General features: G+C 35.1%; 1 protein-coding gene across 9 annotated transcripts in view; it reads right to left on the bottom strand.

Annotated features, from left to right (window-relative positions):
* Positions 1 to 200: 200 nt before the first annotated feature.
* Positions 201 to 16715, bottom strand: part of LOC127867606 (MOB kinase activator 3B-like) — a 28592-nt gene continuing 12077 nt past the window's right edge. For 6 of the 9 annotated variants that reach the window (XR_008043576.1, XM_052408893.1, XM_052408897.1 and 3 more), the window contains 3 exons: positions 2590 to 2668; positions 2072 to 2131; positions 201 to 1161 (listed from right to left, as the gene is read on the bottom strand). Coding sequence is in view for 6 of the 9 variants with exons in the window: in XM_052408893.1 (XP_052264853.1) it covers positions 818 to 1161; positions 2072 to 2131; positions 2590 to 2668 (483 nt within the window). In the remaining 3 variants the exon portion in view is untranslated. The other 3 variants (XR_008043577.1, XR_008043575.1, XM_052408898.1) reach the window with 3 other exon arrangements.

Raw genomic sequence — 16715 nt, 5'->3', positions numbered from 1 at the left:
GTTTTAAAGGAAGTCTCGTCTACAAGAAAATCCAGTTAGGCGGAAAGTGTTGTCACTGATTAGCCTGTACGGACTGCACAGGCTTATCTAGGACGACACTCTACGCACATGCATTAAGCCCAATTTTCTCAGAACAAGCCACATATGTATAGGCTAATAACTTCTAAAGAACATAGAAAGCACCAACACAAGTATTGCTATGCTGACGTTTTATTAAAGGGAAGTAGAATACATAAAATGTAAATACATTTCTATACTTAATCATGGTGACAGAACTAAGCTAATGATCAACAGAGAATTTCTACACTTTTAATATTTGTATCAGAGAATACTTTTTGATGTTTACATGCCCACGTATTAAAAACTCCAATGCCGCATACAGTTCAAATTAATTGATGTATGTACATATGTATGCACAGTATTTAAGCAGAATTTTGGCTAAGGACGACTGTTTTTTATCTTTGTTGTTCATGCGGTCTTTATGTACAAGTTATATTAGTACAAGAACGGGCAGATTAGATATGGTCGGGTATAAATTAGTTTTTTTAGAGTATTTTAAATGACAATTTACGTGGCTTTTATCGTGTATTCTCTGATGTCCCAATACTGTGAAACCCTAATACAATTGGTTAAATAAACATTATTTTTGAGATTGTCATTACCAAATTTTTAAGAAATATAGAGCACGTGCAAAGGTGTCGGCATAACGTTGTAAGATGCAATTTGGACAGACGAATCGAAACTATATGTTGGCTACCGTCGAGGTCATCGGTAGCTCGCAACTCGTCGTTTACGGGGGAGTTAGAAGGTAGACGTATTAATATAAAGATGGGGGGGTGGTACGAGTAGGAGTAGGGTACGTAGTAGTAGTAGTAGTAGTAGTAGTAGTAGTAGTAGTAGAAGTAGTAGTAGGTGAGCCGAAATCATCAGGGGCGTCCAGACATAGCTTTTTTATCGGCCGGCCTCCCACGAATTTGCAGGGAACGGTTGCGTTGTTGTACACCCAGCCCTGAGGGGTTTCACACAGGCAGTACTTGTCGCGGCACTCGATATTACTTTCTTGCCCACAGCAGTCGTACGTGTGACATTTGATGCCCGCCTTTCGGTCGCATGCGTTTGAAGAGCGGACACCGTCCTCGACGCATTTATCGCCAAACGCAACTACGAGAGAACAATTGGCATGAAATGAAAATCATAGGAGCCTCGTTCTGAGAAAACTGGGCATAATGCATGTGCGTAAAGTGTCGTCCCAGATTAGCCTGTGCAGTGCGCAGAGGCTAATCAAAGACGACACTTTCCGCTTTACGCACATGCATTATGCCCAGTTTTCTCAGAACGAGGCTCATATGTCAATAGGACGTTTTAAGAATTTGATAAAACACATACAACTATACAACCAGAATATATCGCGTAAAAACGATATCCCTTAATAAGTAACACTAATAAGAAACAGAGAAAGTGTTGATCTTATTATGAAAGGATCCAGACTTTTGAACAAAGAACGAATTTGTCGGTATAAACTATGCTGACCTATATAAAATACATTCTTAATAACGTGATATATGAACTACATGTTTCAGTATTTGAATGAAACTTCCATCGGTGCATAAAATAGACCGGCGTTGTGCTTACATTTCGAGTCCATGTTTTTTTGTTTTGTTCAAAGATATATATATAGTTTATAGTGTTATGTTGTCGACCTGTTGTCAGGTCTTAATCAAGGCAACATAGATGTTTTTAGTGTTTGAGATTTTTAGTCTTTAATATTGATTTCAGAAATGCCGTGTCATGTGATATCGGTGTTTTGTAAGTATGTGGTCCTCGCTGCCATTGCGGTAAGTAGCAACTGATACATACAAACTGTTGGTTTTAACCCAGTTTAGGAATTTTGTTAGTAAGCGAACGCTTAAAAGTATATTACACATGTCTAAGATAAAAACGTATGTAATGGTTATGCTACATGGGAAACAGCTAGGGTATGGCATGTGATAAACCTTATTATCGAACGCTTACCGTACGACACGTGTACTATTTTGTTAAAGCATCATAGTGTAAAACATATAGCGCTTACTGGTTGGTACGCAAAATCCTTCTTCGTTGCACGCCTCTCCCTCCGGGCACTCAGTAGCACCTTAAAAAAAAGTATAAATCAGAGTAATCCAGGGCCCGTATTCACCAACCACCTAAGGGAAAAAAAATTACCTAAGGTTGTCATTTTGCCTTAGGTTTTTGCTGTTTTTCCCTTAAATTTAAGGAAATGCCTTAAGTCATATTCATCATAACGCGTAGTGATGTAAACTTGAATTATAATACAGTTGTAACTGTCGCGGCCGCATCATGCGGCGTCTCATCAGGGTCTGCGCTGTTTGCTTAAATTAATTTCTGTAAGAAATATTTTAAATAAAGAAATAAATATACTATACATCCCTAAATTTGGAAATAAATTGATCCAATTATGAAGGATGGGGAGTTCACTAGGCTTAAATGGGTTAAGTAAATTTACTCAAGATGACGACGTAAGCAACGTTATAAGTGTACATACAGGCCCGGCCCAGCTCAGCCGTGTATTATCCTCTAAGTAATACATACATCCATCGCTACATGGCGTGTCCTCCTGACATGGTTTTGCGGCACACTGGCACACAAGTGCAAGGAGAATGCAGTTTACCTGTAAAAGCCGAGAGAAACTGTCGCGTGATTTCGTTCTAGAACCATTTTTCAACTTAAACTTCAAGTTAAACTTAAATATCAAGACATATAATTCAACTTTGTTACAATGGAAAATCCAAATTTGACATATACTTGGACACAGTTTTTTGTATTGTATACATTTGTTTTCTCCTTGATGTATTGAACAATAATGTCTTCCTCAATATCAAATGGGATTGCAGAAATACATAGATTATGACCTGTTAGATTTTTTTGTTTGAATATTGGCCTAGTTACATGGCAACCGAAATGAAATATAGCAATATTACTATTGTGAATCAAGTCAGTGTTTTTAAATAGCAATAATAAGTACTTTTAGGACTAGTTCTCAAATACCAATTAGTATGCCTGGTTTTGTGGCAGAGACGCCGCGTTTCTGCTGTCAGTAATACAAAACATGTAGACGGTTGTCTACGAACGAAAACAAAGTGGCATTTGTAAACAAGCGACTTTTTATAAAGAATATAATCTCAAATAAGCATTTTTAAAATACACGTTTATCACAAAATTATGTTTTAATATTGAGTTCGTTGCTGCTGAATGGTTTGTGTCAAATATAATTATGTGTATGGTGTTTGCTTATGCGTGTAACAAGATATGGTCTTGCAAGTTGTGACAGTAAAAGCGGAATGTAAGTCGAATCCAATTAGATGGGAGAATATATGTGATTGCCTGGTATATTATCTGGTTGTTGACCTGTTGTCCCGTGGTAAGGACATTGTAAGGAATGTACCTGTTCAGACAGCTGGTAGCGAGTCATGGTAGTTAAATTGCATGGTCACTCTATATAGGGATTCCGACGATTCGGGGACAGGAATAAAGAGGAAATGTATGTCGTTTTTAATCGAAAAAAGCTCTCATATAGTTATTTCTGAGACCAAATAATTGTGCGATGCTGCACAGATGTTTCCTGTTTGTGTTTCTGAGTATCACTTATATAAAATAAATTGTTTTACTATGCTGTCCAGGTACAAGTTAATGCGCTACTAGCATGAAGATGCAAACAACAGACACAGAACACGTCGTGGTTTGTGAAACAAACAACTAGAGCTAGTCGTACTTGCGCCAAAAAATGTAATTTATGATGCTGACTTAGATAAGTTTTATACTCCAACGGCTACTCAAACCTATATAGCATTCGCTTTCAGTGTTATAGTTATATTCAAGGATAATGTAATTCTGATCAAAATTTGTGAATCGTGACACATACTGAGATGTAAACCACTATACAAGTTATAATAACAATAAGAAGCATTTTAGGCAAATATGTTAAATGTCCAAACGAGTTCGTTTACGACTTTTTAGTATGTACATAGAGAACAATTTTGGAAGCTTTCGGGATTATATCTTTACATATAGTTGTCAGCAATAGAGTGAGAAAGACCCAAAATCGTGCGAGTGAAAATGGCTTATACCAAAAGTAATGTTTTCAAATGTATGCTTACATCTTATTATCGTTTGTGAGCAGTTACGATACTATTAACATTTCCTATTATTTATCTTAACTTCATGCTGTACTAAGAGGAATGGTGACAAACCATAACTGTATTTATAACATAAACACACCCAAAATTAAATTCTAAAAAGTATTCGATAGGATAGTCTTTGTAGTGAGTAAAAATATTTCCTACATTATTTACATCATCACTTAGCGTTAAATAAAAGGATTTATATGATTAAAAAATCTGTAAAAACAGTTTTCAATGTGCGTTTAATGAAAATAGTCGACTCCCTTAAGTGTTCAATGAACACAAAACCATGCATTCACTTGTGAATGTCGGTGTCCATTAATACGTTACCCTTAAGTCATTCAATGCTACAGTTTTATCGGTCCAACAAATGAAAAATATTATAAGCGCTTAATGTTTTCTATCAAATCATGCCTATCTACAATTAAAACAAAAAGAACCCTTGCGTTATATTAAAGCAATCATCTTATTAATGAAAAAAGATGACTTACGATAAGTAGCCTCATGATGTTCATCATATCCTCTTATTATTTGAAGTTTAATTCAAACGCAGAAGTGGAATAAATAAAACACCAAACTATCGCCCTTTTATATATTTTATAGACACGCCTCTCTAAATTGTCACAGATGCCAACATACATTGTAACCACGCAAACAAGATAACAACAATATGTTTCCTTAATTTACATGTAACATACTGTTTTGAACGCCTACGTTATCTCACCTAGTTTTTAATGTTTTTTCAAGAAGTTTTGTTGAAAAAAACAACAACAGGTAACACTAAAATATTGCGTATGATCGTATCTTCATGTTGGTAGTCTGAAAAAATAAATAAAATAAACATATATTATATTATATATATTCAAACACTCAAGTTGATTAATACATTGAAGAATTTATTCCGTCAAGATTTTCTAGTCGTCTTAAAAGATAGTACTTGCAAATGTAGCCAACTACGAAGACTATACTATTTTGCTTTCAACTACTTATTGCGTTGTTTTCTAATGTTTATTTTATATTACATATATTCAGACAATGTAATATTTTCGCTAGGGTTACAGTTATGCGTTCGTTAATTAATGTTAGTTGTTGTTGATTTTATTTCTATATTTTCTTTTTAAAGCTTTACTTGAAGGACAACACAGGATTATATGCGTTGTTAAAACACGCTTTATGTCGCTTTGCAATTTTGTGTTTCTCTTGCTCAACGTTGTTATTGTGTCTTTTCACAACAAAAACATGCGCCACGTGTAAGTGCATAACTTTTCGCACTGTAATATTTAAACTTAAAAATGGTAATTGCAAAAAGATATTATACGGTACCGTTTTACAGAAAAACCCAGAATCCAGCAATTTTGATTTTAGTTATCGGTTGAGCAGATGTGGCAGTATCATATCAAAATTTATGTGAAAATTATGAATGCAGGTAGTGTCGGTTTAAATGTCGTGCTGACCCAATGCTAAAGACTCAGTTTTTGCCCAAGCTGTTGATGTGTATGGTAGCTTCCTACGCACAGCCAACCAGTAGCAGTAAGTCTCAGCTGGATCTGCGTTGTTCAAACTGCTTGAATCAGCATTGCCTTAACCATACTCAGAGATAAGTCCTTACCAATGTTATGTAAATTAATGCCAGAGCGGTGTTGATGATGTATATTGTCTATTCCCACGTAAGGCCAACCAGTCCCAACCTGTCACAGTCAGTCACTCCTACACAAATACATGCTAATACGGCATTATGCAGTTTCACTCATAGACCCAGCAAGACCCAATCAGAGAGGTGTTCTACGAGTTGCTTCCAGCGATACTGTCTAAACCGTACCCTAGTCATCATCAGTCAGGAGAACTTAGACAGCATGTTAATGCCCGTGTTCTGCATGTTTTGGAGGGCCGAAATGGCGTATTCATTAAAAAGAATTATTAAGTGGCTTACTGGGTAATTACAATACACAATTCTCTTTTACGATAAACATCAAAACGACGCCATTTTGACGGTGAGTTCAAACTCACATCACTTAAACGCAGTAAGTTGTCGTATAAGCATTCCCACTGGATATTTTTTAACTAGGAAGGACATATTTGCACGGATAGCACATATAATTTATACCGCTCTGAAGTTCTTTAAGAGAGAGCAATGTGAAGAAATTCCGCTAACATAAAAAAACACAAACGAAGCGGAATACAAAGTAGACGGACGAAAGAGAGGTCGGCATGCCTTTAGAAAGGGCAAACACAAATGGCTTGATAAAGATGGTATAAATATGTGTTTCTTCATTCATTTCCAATACAGGGGAATCAATAGGATTTGAAAGTCAGTCAGGGTAGTAAGAGTAAAAATGTCGGACAAGAGGAAAACCAGCCGTTGAAATTAAAAAAAATTATTGTTTAAATATCAATGTATTTCAGCTGTTTCTTGCAATCGATGATTTGAATAATCAAACCCACGCGGTATCCGTGGGCGGAAAATCGAAGTCGCGGCCTTGGCTTGTACAAAATAACATAATAAAACTACGTGATTCAATTCATTCCACATCACCATGGACGCGTTCTGGTGCCTGGCGTTATTTTAAAAACCAAAAAATGATAGAAACATTATCTCGCAATTGCGACTTTTTAAAATCTAGAATAATTTCAAAGTACCTCATAATAAGGGAGTTAATCTATGCATTACGAATAATTACACTGACAGGAAAATGCTTTTGTCCAGAAATGACCAACATAAATACATTTACCATTAAAGGTGCATGTCCTGTTTGTCCAGTTTCAATTTGTAATTTTTATTTACAGAGAATAACAAGTTGTTGTCCTACCGTTTTCGAATGTTATACTTAAAATAAAAGAACGTAAGCCTTGTCGAGCATTTATTGCCGAAGGTCGTGTGGAATTATGTTAGATATGATTTATATATTGTCTGCGTGACACATATTTCACAATTGATATGTACAAAACCATTTATTCGGAATGGTGACTGAATGCTTTTTTAACTATGATTCAGCTAATTTTAGGGGAACAGGTATTTTCATATACAATATGACTGATTATAAAATACATAACTCTGTTGTTCATTCTCTCGGTATGTTTATTTGCAAGTGATATTTGTGTTAGTGAATATCGCTTTTCGTTGAAAGACTTGAAAATCATTCTTTATTCATATGTGGTGATTTCAGCCTTGTTATTGATTCTTTAGTCTGCATTTACAGACTGTATTCCCGCTGTTATGTATTATTAATATAGTAGTTAAAGATAGTAGCATTTTGACTTCGTTGTGTTAATGCTCTTCTAACTGTTAAAAGCTTATGAATAAGAAACAATGTGATACTTGACAAGTAGCAGAGGCTAGTCAATTGAGCCGCGTTCTGAGAAAACTGGGCTTAATGCATGTGCTTAAAATGTCGTCCCAAATAAGCATGTGCAGTCCGCAAAGGCTAATCAGGTACGACACTTTCCGCTTTTATGGTATTTTTAGTTTCAATGAAGTCCCTCCTTATCGAAAATCAATTTTAGGCGGAAAGTGTTAGTCACAAGCTAATCTGGGATGACACTTTACGCACATGCATTAAGCCCAGTTTTATAAGAACAAGGCTCAATTAAAGTTCAGCCACTTCATCGGGTGAGAAACTGTCGAAATCATCCGATGGTCATCCGGGTCCGTATTTACCAAACAATTATTAGACTTAAGTCTACGAATAAAGAATATTCTTTTAATTGATATATTCAAGAATTGCTTAAATTTTGAGTCAGACTTGGCATTAAACACACCTATCTATATCCTTCTTCATGTAGAACATTTTGTTAATGACATAATCACCAGTGGAGGCCTGTATATATGTGTAGCGTTCTGAGAAAACTGGGCATTATGCATGTGCGTAAAGTGTAGTCCTTGATAAGTCTGTGCAGTCCGCAAAGGCTAATCAGGGACGACACTTTCCGCTTTTATGGCATTTTTCGTTTAAAGGAAGTCCCTTCTTACCGAAAATCTTAAGGCGAAAAGTGTCGTCCCTGATTAGCCTGTGCGGACTGCACAGGCTAATCTGGGACGACACTTTACGCACAGGCATTATGCCCAGTTTTCTGAGAACGCGACACATATTCAAACACTGAACGCATTTGTCTTGGTTCCATGTCTATTCTTTATTCCTAAGTCTCAGAATTGGCTGGTGAATACTGGATCTGATGGTCATATATTTTGTCAAATGATCAATAAAACAAAACTGTAAATGACAAGCCACAACTATTCCATCAATAACCATTCTTTGAAACTGGTATTCCCTCAAATTTATAGAAGTTTAAGAGACAGTATCCATCCAGCGCGTCTGGCGTATCTACAGATGTCTGTTCAGATACACAAACAATAATTTTGACTAGCACAAAGTGCCGTGATAACTTTGCCTAAGTCAGTATACACTGTCAAAAAACAAAATCAAAATTACAATACATGTAACATCTTTTGATGACAGTTTAATTAGGCGGTCGATGTCATCATCATCTTCCAAAGTCAACATGCAAAGCAACAGTCATCCGATTTTGAATACCACTTATATATCTTTAACACGTTGCATACAAACAACTCGATATTTTGTTTTGCTTATGATGGTGTCAGAGGTCAAGATAAGATGCGTATTTGCGTATAATACTCATGGAAAATTTCCAAAAACGCATAATTATACTTTTGATGAGTGAAAGAAATCATCATAAAAATTGACACACATTTTTTGCAATTAAAAGTTGGACCAACAGTGCCCCAATTCAGATTATATATATGATAAGCCATTTAAAAATGCATGTTTATGTAAACAAGAGTAGATGTTCTTTATTATTAGTACGTGTTTTCTGCATGTTCATGTATATATTTGTTATAAAATACAAAATCAAAGACTTTGCGGGAGTAATACTCCCGCAAAAGTCTTTGATTTTGTATTTTACTCATCAGCTAAAAAAGTCATGAGTGAAATACTCTTTATCTTAAAAAATTATCTGGAGCTCTGGATTGTGTGCAGTGAAAGAATTGACAATATTAAACTATCGTCGCGGGAAATTCACCTGGAATACATTGTGACAAAAAAAATAACAAACAAGCATTTTGTATTTCGTTAAATGTTACCATACTACATCTAGCGTTGAAATTTTGGCTATTGCTATAAGGAACACTGGATTTTTTGGGTTATCATTATTTTAAGAAATTTCCATTGATTTTGAGAATTTATGTGGCTTTGTTCAAAAGAATAATATAAGTTCCCACACCTGTTAAACTTCACAGCATATTTGTCATAATAGGTCTGCTATTTAGCGGGTTTTATTCTATATATTCAGTAGTTATTAAACTGTTAGTACACAACTGAAAGCATATTGTTAATAAATAAGCAGCTATATTCTAAAAAATTGTTTTAAACAAAAGAAAATAAACAAGAGCTGTCTTTGTGAAACACAATACCCCTACTGCGCCACTTTGAAGCCATATATTTGACCTTTGACCTTAAAGAATGACCTTGACCTTAAGCTTTCACCACTCATAATGTGCAGCTCCATGAGATACACATGCATGCCAAATATCATCAATAATACAAAAGTTATGACCCAGGTTAAAGTTTTGGGACAGAATGACAGACATTATGACAGACAGGCCAAAAACAATATACCCCCGATCATTCGATATGGGTGCATACAAATACCTGATACCGAAACTATTCAGGGGTTCAGGCATTTCTATTACAAGTAGGTTGGTAGGTTCAACTAATATATTTTAGTCTGGAGATGATTTTATATCAGTTTTATTTAAAAGAAGAGTACTTGTACAGGATACAAAAGAAAATAGCTTCAGTAATATGTGAGGCATTGACAGAAATATATTACATATATTATAAGTCGGTATCACGCGGCGTGTAAAATACCTAACAAGAGCACCGCATAACGGGTGCCACGCTCGGCTGCGAAAGCGTGTCAGATTATTTTTTTTAGAGGTCATAGTGACCTTGACCTTTGACCTAGTGACCAAAAAATGGATGTGGCATGTAAAACTCATCAAGTTGCATCTACATGTGAAGTTTCAAAGTTGTAGGTGGAAGGACTTTGATTTTAGAGCCAATGTTAAAAAACTAAACAAACCTTGACACGGACAGCGGACAGGACGAGCTGGCTATGACAATACCTCGGGTTTTCTCCGAAAACAGCCGAGCTAAAAATCAGTTCAATTTATAACATGAAAAATTTGTAAGGATCAACACGATAATATAAAAGTGCTTTAACATTACATTTTAATGCATAGTTATTTACATGCTACTTGTTATTTATTTTAAGATTATTAGAAAATATGAGATCTGATCTTGGTAACACATAATAATTTTTAAATATTACAGGTATGTCATAGAACTAACGGGTGATTATTAGTATTAAAAAATGTAGTTAACGTATATGGTAAACATTCTGTTTATCAATAAATATTAAAGTTTTTCGAAGAATAAAACCGTAACTAGTATCACTTTAACTTTCACCTATAATGTACTTTTTTTTAATGTTATAAAGGTTCAAGATTTGTTAATTTAAAAACTGGTCTCTATAATAATTCATACACATTGAGTTTTGAAGCAAAGAAATGCATGTATACCTATTAAAAAACCTGCAATCAAAATAGAAATATAATAGTTGTCATTATTTACAATTGGCACACATAGGTTATGCAATAATCTGACAAAAACATGCAATAGAAAAACAATAACATAAGAACAAAATTGTAAACAAAGAAAAAAGGAAGAATCAAAAGATCAGATACCACTGACATCAGTTACAAAATGATGTGATTCTTGAACAAGAGCACCGCATAACGGGTGCCAACGCTCGGCTGTGGGTGCTTTTGTGAATAAATGAAAACTTTTCAGATTAAAAAATATTTTTTTTAGAGGTCAAAGTGACCTTGACCTTTGACCCAAAATGGGTGTGGCCTGTAGAACTCATCAAGGTGCATCTACATATGATGTTTCAAAGTTGCAGGTGGACGCACTTTGATTTTAGAGCCAATGTTAAGGTTTTAGCACGGCGGACGGCAGACGACAAGCTGGCTATGACAATACCTCGGGTTTTTTCCGAAAACAGCCAAGCTTAAAAATGCTTCTTGCACAATTAAAATGGGGAGCTACTTCATAATATTCTATTTGGAACTTAACTTGCAAACACACAGTTGTGCCTTGCTCTTCATTAAATGTCCACTATTCAGCAGTGCCTCATCAGGTTGACAATTCATAATTAAACCAATCAGAATGACAACTACTAAGGCACTGACAGATTCATACTTGGCAATCCATGGCAACAGCAACACAGGTCTGCACTACAATATGGCCATGACACATCAACTCAGCACCAATAATCTTTGCAATCATACAATACGCTTTTTACGTATTTCATATATTCACATTCAGTTTTGTTAATGCATATGTTTTATGAGTTTATCCATTCTTTCACTGTATACTATTTAAAGAAATAAACTTTCTCTGACTGTATAAAATGCCAGTTATCAAAACTAAGATGTTCATTAAAATTATTGGTGCATTGTAACAGTTATACTAGTATTTGGATGTATTAAAAAATCTATGTCTTCTGACCATATTTCATCAAGATTGGACAATAAATGTGGCCTCTAGAGTGTTAACAAGGTTATACTATATATATAGCCATATACATGTAAGGAAAAATGACCCGTCCCCTGGCGGCCATGTTTTTCAACCAAATGGCATCATTTTCGAACTCTCCCAAGATATTATTAGGATGAATCTTCTGACCAAGTTTCATGAAGATTGGAAATAAATGTGGCCTCTAGAGTGTTAACAAGATTTTACTATAGCCATATAAGGAAAAATGTCCCGCCACTTGGCAGCCATGTTTTTCAAGCAAAGGTTACCATTTTTGAACTCATCCAAGATATCAGTGGGACAAATCTTCTGAGCAAGTTTCATGAAGATTGGAAAATAAATGTGGCCTCTAGAGTGTTAACAAGGTTTTACTATAGCCATATAAGGAATAATGCCCCACCCCTTGCGGCCATGTTTTTCAACCAACCAGCATCATTTTCGAACTCGTCCAAGATATTTTTGGGATGAATCTTCTGACCAAGTTTTATGAAGATCAGACAATAAATGTGGCCTCTAGAGTGTTAACATGATTTTACTATAGCCATATATAGCCATAAAAGAAAAAATGCCCCGCCCCTTGGCAGCCATGTTTTTCAAGCAAACATAACCATTTTCAAATTCATCCAAGATATCATCGAAACCAATCTTCTGACCAAATTTCATGAAAATCGGACAATAAATGTGGCCTCTAGAGAGTTAACAAGGCAAATGTTGAAGCCGCACAACGGACGACGGACAAAAAGCGATCACAAAAGCTCACCATGAGCACGTTGTGCTCAGGTGAGCTTAAAAGAATATTAATAGTTGACTTAATCTTAATTGCGCAAACAAAGAAATAGACATTAAGTTAACTCTAAGTTTAAATGGCTCGGTTTTCTTACAAATCCCTTGACTTCCTGTCATCGGGAGGAGTTCACTGTATACCATACCATGGACATATGAGTTTATGATCAGCAATAATACAAAACGGAAAATAACCTAGCAACTACACTGGCCCAATATTTTCTTTTTTTTAAATCCCATCTCATTTCCTACCCCTAAGTAAAATTTAAAAACATTCTATTAACTGCAATAACATTGCTTTTTAATAGTTGTAACAAATGTTCTTATTAAAATGTATACATGCACAATTTGAGGTCTGCATGATACTCCTAACAATGTGTACACACCTACAATATGCAAGTGTATGCCTGCTTAAAGACATCAAAATTTATTATGCCATTTAACAAAAATTATTTAAAGAGATTCACTATCGTGTAGTAACATCTGTTATATTTAATAAACAAACATATCCGTTGTATCTGAAGTAATTAACATTAAAGCAAACTTTAAGCAGCGGAGTCTGTGAAGAAATCTTTCATGGATATGCCGATATGTTCCAATGAAATCTTCTGTGAATAAACAGTTTTATCTAAATAATATTCCATCACAAAATCCTGTCAAAAAATGAACTGAATAAGAAATATGCAGTTTTGCTTTAATAAGACAATACTATAAAACAATATTCAAACAAAATAAACAAAAATCAAAACTCAACATAAAAATAATAGGGAAATGATGGAACAAAAACACTCTCTTGACTGAACCCACTTGACACAGATTCATATACGGCCTTCATATGAGCCATAATCTGAGAAAACTGGGCTTAATGCATGTGCGTAAAATGTCGTCCCAGAATAGCCTGTGCAGTCTGCACAGGCTAATCAGGGACGAAACTTTCCGCTTTTATGGTGTTTTTAGTTTCAAGGAAGTCCCTTCTTACCAAAATCAAGTTTAGGCGGAAAGTGTCGTCACTGATTTGCCTGTGCGGACTGCACAGGCTAATCTGGGACGACACTTTACGCACATGCATTATGCCCAGATTTATAGAACGCAACACATATGACAGCTTAAATTTCATTAAGAAAGAGTCATACATGTAGCCTCTATTGTCGAAACAAGTTTTTTCTCAGACTTGACCAAGATTAAAACTTGGGATTCATATTGTCAAGATTTGCAATCTTTTATCAAGATTGACTTATAAATGTGGCGTTTTGAGTGGTAACAAGGTTTTCTTAGATTTGCATGGCTGACCTTGTTTTTGAATGCACTTGATCTACAATCAAACACAGCTAAGAAAGTGTAAAGATAAACAATCTAAAAAAAATCATTGAACATGTAGAATCTAAAGAAGTAAAGCATTTCATTCCTAAGATTTGACCTAGTAACCCAGTTTTTGGAAGCTTGTGACCAAGTTAAACTCAGTCTTGATAATGTCAAGATAAAATTCTCATCTACAATGTGGACCCTGGAATGGTAACAATTTTTTCTAGGATTTTATTACCTTTTTTTTTGGATGCCCATTACCCACACTCCAGCTCCACCTTGTTATAGCCCAGATAACTTTTCTGAGCAAGTGTTATTCAGATTTGATAAACAAAATTTGGCTCTAGAGAGCTATTAGCTATATATTTACAAGGCACATTGCAGGCAGATGCAAATCAGACAAGGGGTGATCAAAATAGCCCATCTTCAGCAATTCATGCTATGGTGAGCCAGTAATCATTTGACCATGCCATTATTTTTTGCCAATACTTGACACCTGTATGCATTTTTTAAGAGAGCAAAATTTAACATACATGCACAAAAGAATCCAGCCTTGAAGATAATTCTACATACATGTTCATGCAAGTAGTTTGATTAATTGCAATTGTTAAAGAAAAAATTAAATTAGTCATCTTCTGAGAAAACTGGGCATAATGCATGTGCGTAAAGTGTCGTCCCAAATTAGCCTGTGCAGTCTGCACAGGCTAATCAGGGACGACATTTTCCGCTTTTATGACATTTTTTGTTTAAATGAAGTCTCTTCATAGCAAAAATCCAATTTAGGCAGAAAGTGTTGTCTCTGATAAGCCTGTGCAGACTGCACAGTCAAATCTGGGACGACACTTTACGCACATGCATTAAGCCCAGTTTTCTCAGAACGTGACTCAAATATTAACAGACATCCCTAATGAACACAACAATCCAGGCAATTCTGTTGATCTGAGGCATGCCCAGTGACAACCCGAAGCATGGGAACAGGTATCCAACATTGGCAAATGAAGCCGCAATTATTGTGCTTAAACATTATAACAAAATATGTATGCACAAAAGGGGCATTTCCATGGTTTGCTTTCAACATTTATCCCTTTCCCCCATCAGAAGCAAAGTGAAAATGACTTTTGCAACCAGCATAAAACCAGAACAGCCTCTAAGTTACTCGTAGTCTGTTCAGGTTTTATGCTGTTTGCTGCTCATCAGTATCGAAGGGTTAGAAATGAAGCCTTAAAAACTTGAATCTAGTAAGAAAGGTCTTAAATGAAATATAACTTTGTTACGGACTTCAAATGAATGACAATACTTATCTAAATGGTAAAGGGTTTAACTACACCCAAGCTTTTTGAAATGGACTTTTTCCATTACATATCACAGCTTATTTATTGAGACTTATGTGCCAGGTACACAGATTTGCATCATCACTAGATACATAGAGGATATTTGTTGGATTCGGTGGATTATCGATTTTAATTCACAAGTGATCATAGAAAATAATATTTTCACGAGTGGCACAGCCACGAGTGAAAATATATGTTTTTTTATGATCACGAGTGAATTAAAATCGATATTCCACCGAATCCAACAATTTTTTTTTTTATTTTATGCCTTTTTTAACAGTTTATATACATTGTTAAAGAGTTTAACTAAAGAATTATCAGGGATAATGACGTCATTTCGTCAAAGAAATGACGTCATTTCACAGTGAACAGTGAAAATTATCGATAATTTTCACTGATAATTTTCATTGTTTGAACAGTGAAATTATCAGTTTTAAATCACTGATATTTCCCTATAAACCACCGGAAAGCATAAAATAAATGTTATCAATTGAGCCATGCTGGCTGAAAAATGCATGTGCATAAAGTGACGTCCCAGATGAGCCTGTGAAATTCCTTTCAGGCTAATATGGGACAACACTTTCAGCTTTGATGTTATTTTTTGTTTCAAGAAAGTCTCTTTTTAGCAAAAAAAACAAGTTAAGGCGGAAAGTTCTGCAGAACATTACAAAATGTGCAAACGAGAATTGCATAACCTTATTCTTTTAGGGCTTCGGTGTTTCTGTTGCTATCTGTTGCAGTAAGTAATATTTTTGAGCATGTTAATAATTTTAATTGTAAAGAATTCTTGCAAAGATGATACAAGATTCCCATGTTGGGCCATATATTAATGAGACAATCGTTAAGCGTCTACCGGTAGTAACAAGTATATATTTATGTATATATAATAACAACTGATGTATCATTCATCTTTGCTCTCAGTGACAGATCTTTTCAGTCATTTCTTTCAGTAAATAAAAATAAACAGAGACCACTAAAATAGTGGTAAAACAAGACTATTGCCAAGCAAAAAATAGTGTTTAAACAAGACTATTGCCAAGCAATATATGTCCCCTCCACCATTGTCAGAATATTTTTTTTTTGGTTGCCATTGCAACCAGAATTTTTGACGTAGGAACAACATGAAATGACGTGCATAATGTCCATATTGCCATCTATTCATGTTTCAAGTTTCATGAAAAAATATGAAGAACTTTAAAAGTTTTCGCAGGATTCAGAAAAGTGTGACAGACTGACAGACTCACAGAACGCAAACCATAAGTCCCCTCCGGTGAAACCGGTAGGAGAAAAACAAATAAGCAGTGCTCTATCAGCTACTTTCAAATAAGCCAGCGACTTCAAGTCAGCAAATATAACTAAAGAAAATTGTATTGTACTAAAAAAAAGATTGACTCCATAAAACCCTTTTGAAATATCCAAAATATCTGGTGTAAGATGGTTAATTTTGATAAAACAAGGTGAGTGTATTCAGCTAGACTTTAAAAACATCAATCAAAATTTTGAAA

The sequence above is a fragment of the Dreissena polymorpha genome, chromosome 2 (genome assembly GCF_020536995.1).
Source record: "Dreissena polymorpha isolate Duluth1 chromosome 2, UMN_Dpol_1.0, whole genome shotgun sequence".
Classification (NCBI taxonomy): Eukaryota; Metazoa; Mollusca; class Bivalvia; order Myida; family Dreissenidae; genus Dreissena; species Dreissena polymorpha.
The sequence above is the reverse complement of the archived record's forward strand: the minus strand, read 5'-3'. Positions and strand labels throughout refer to the sequence as shown.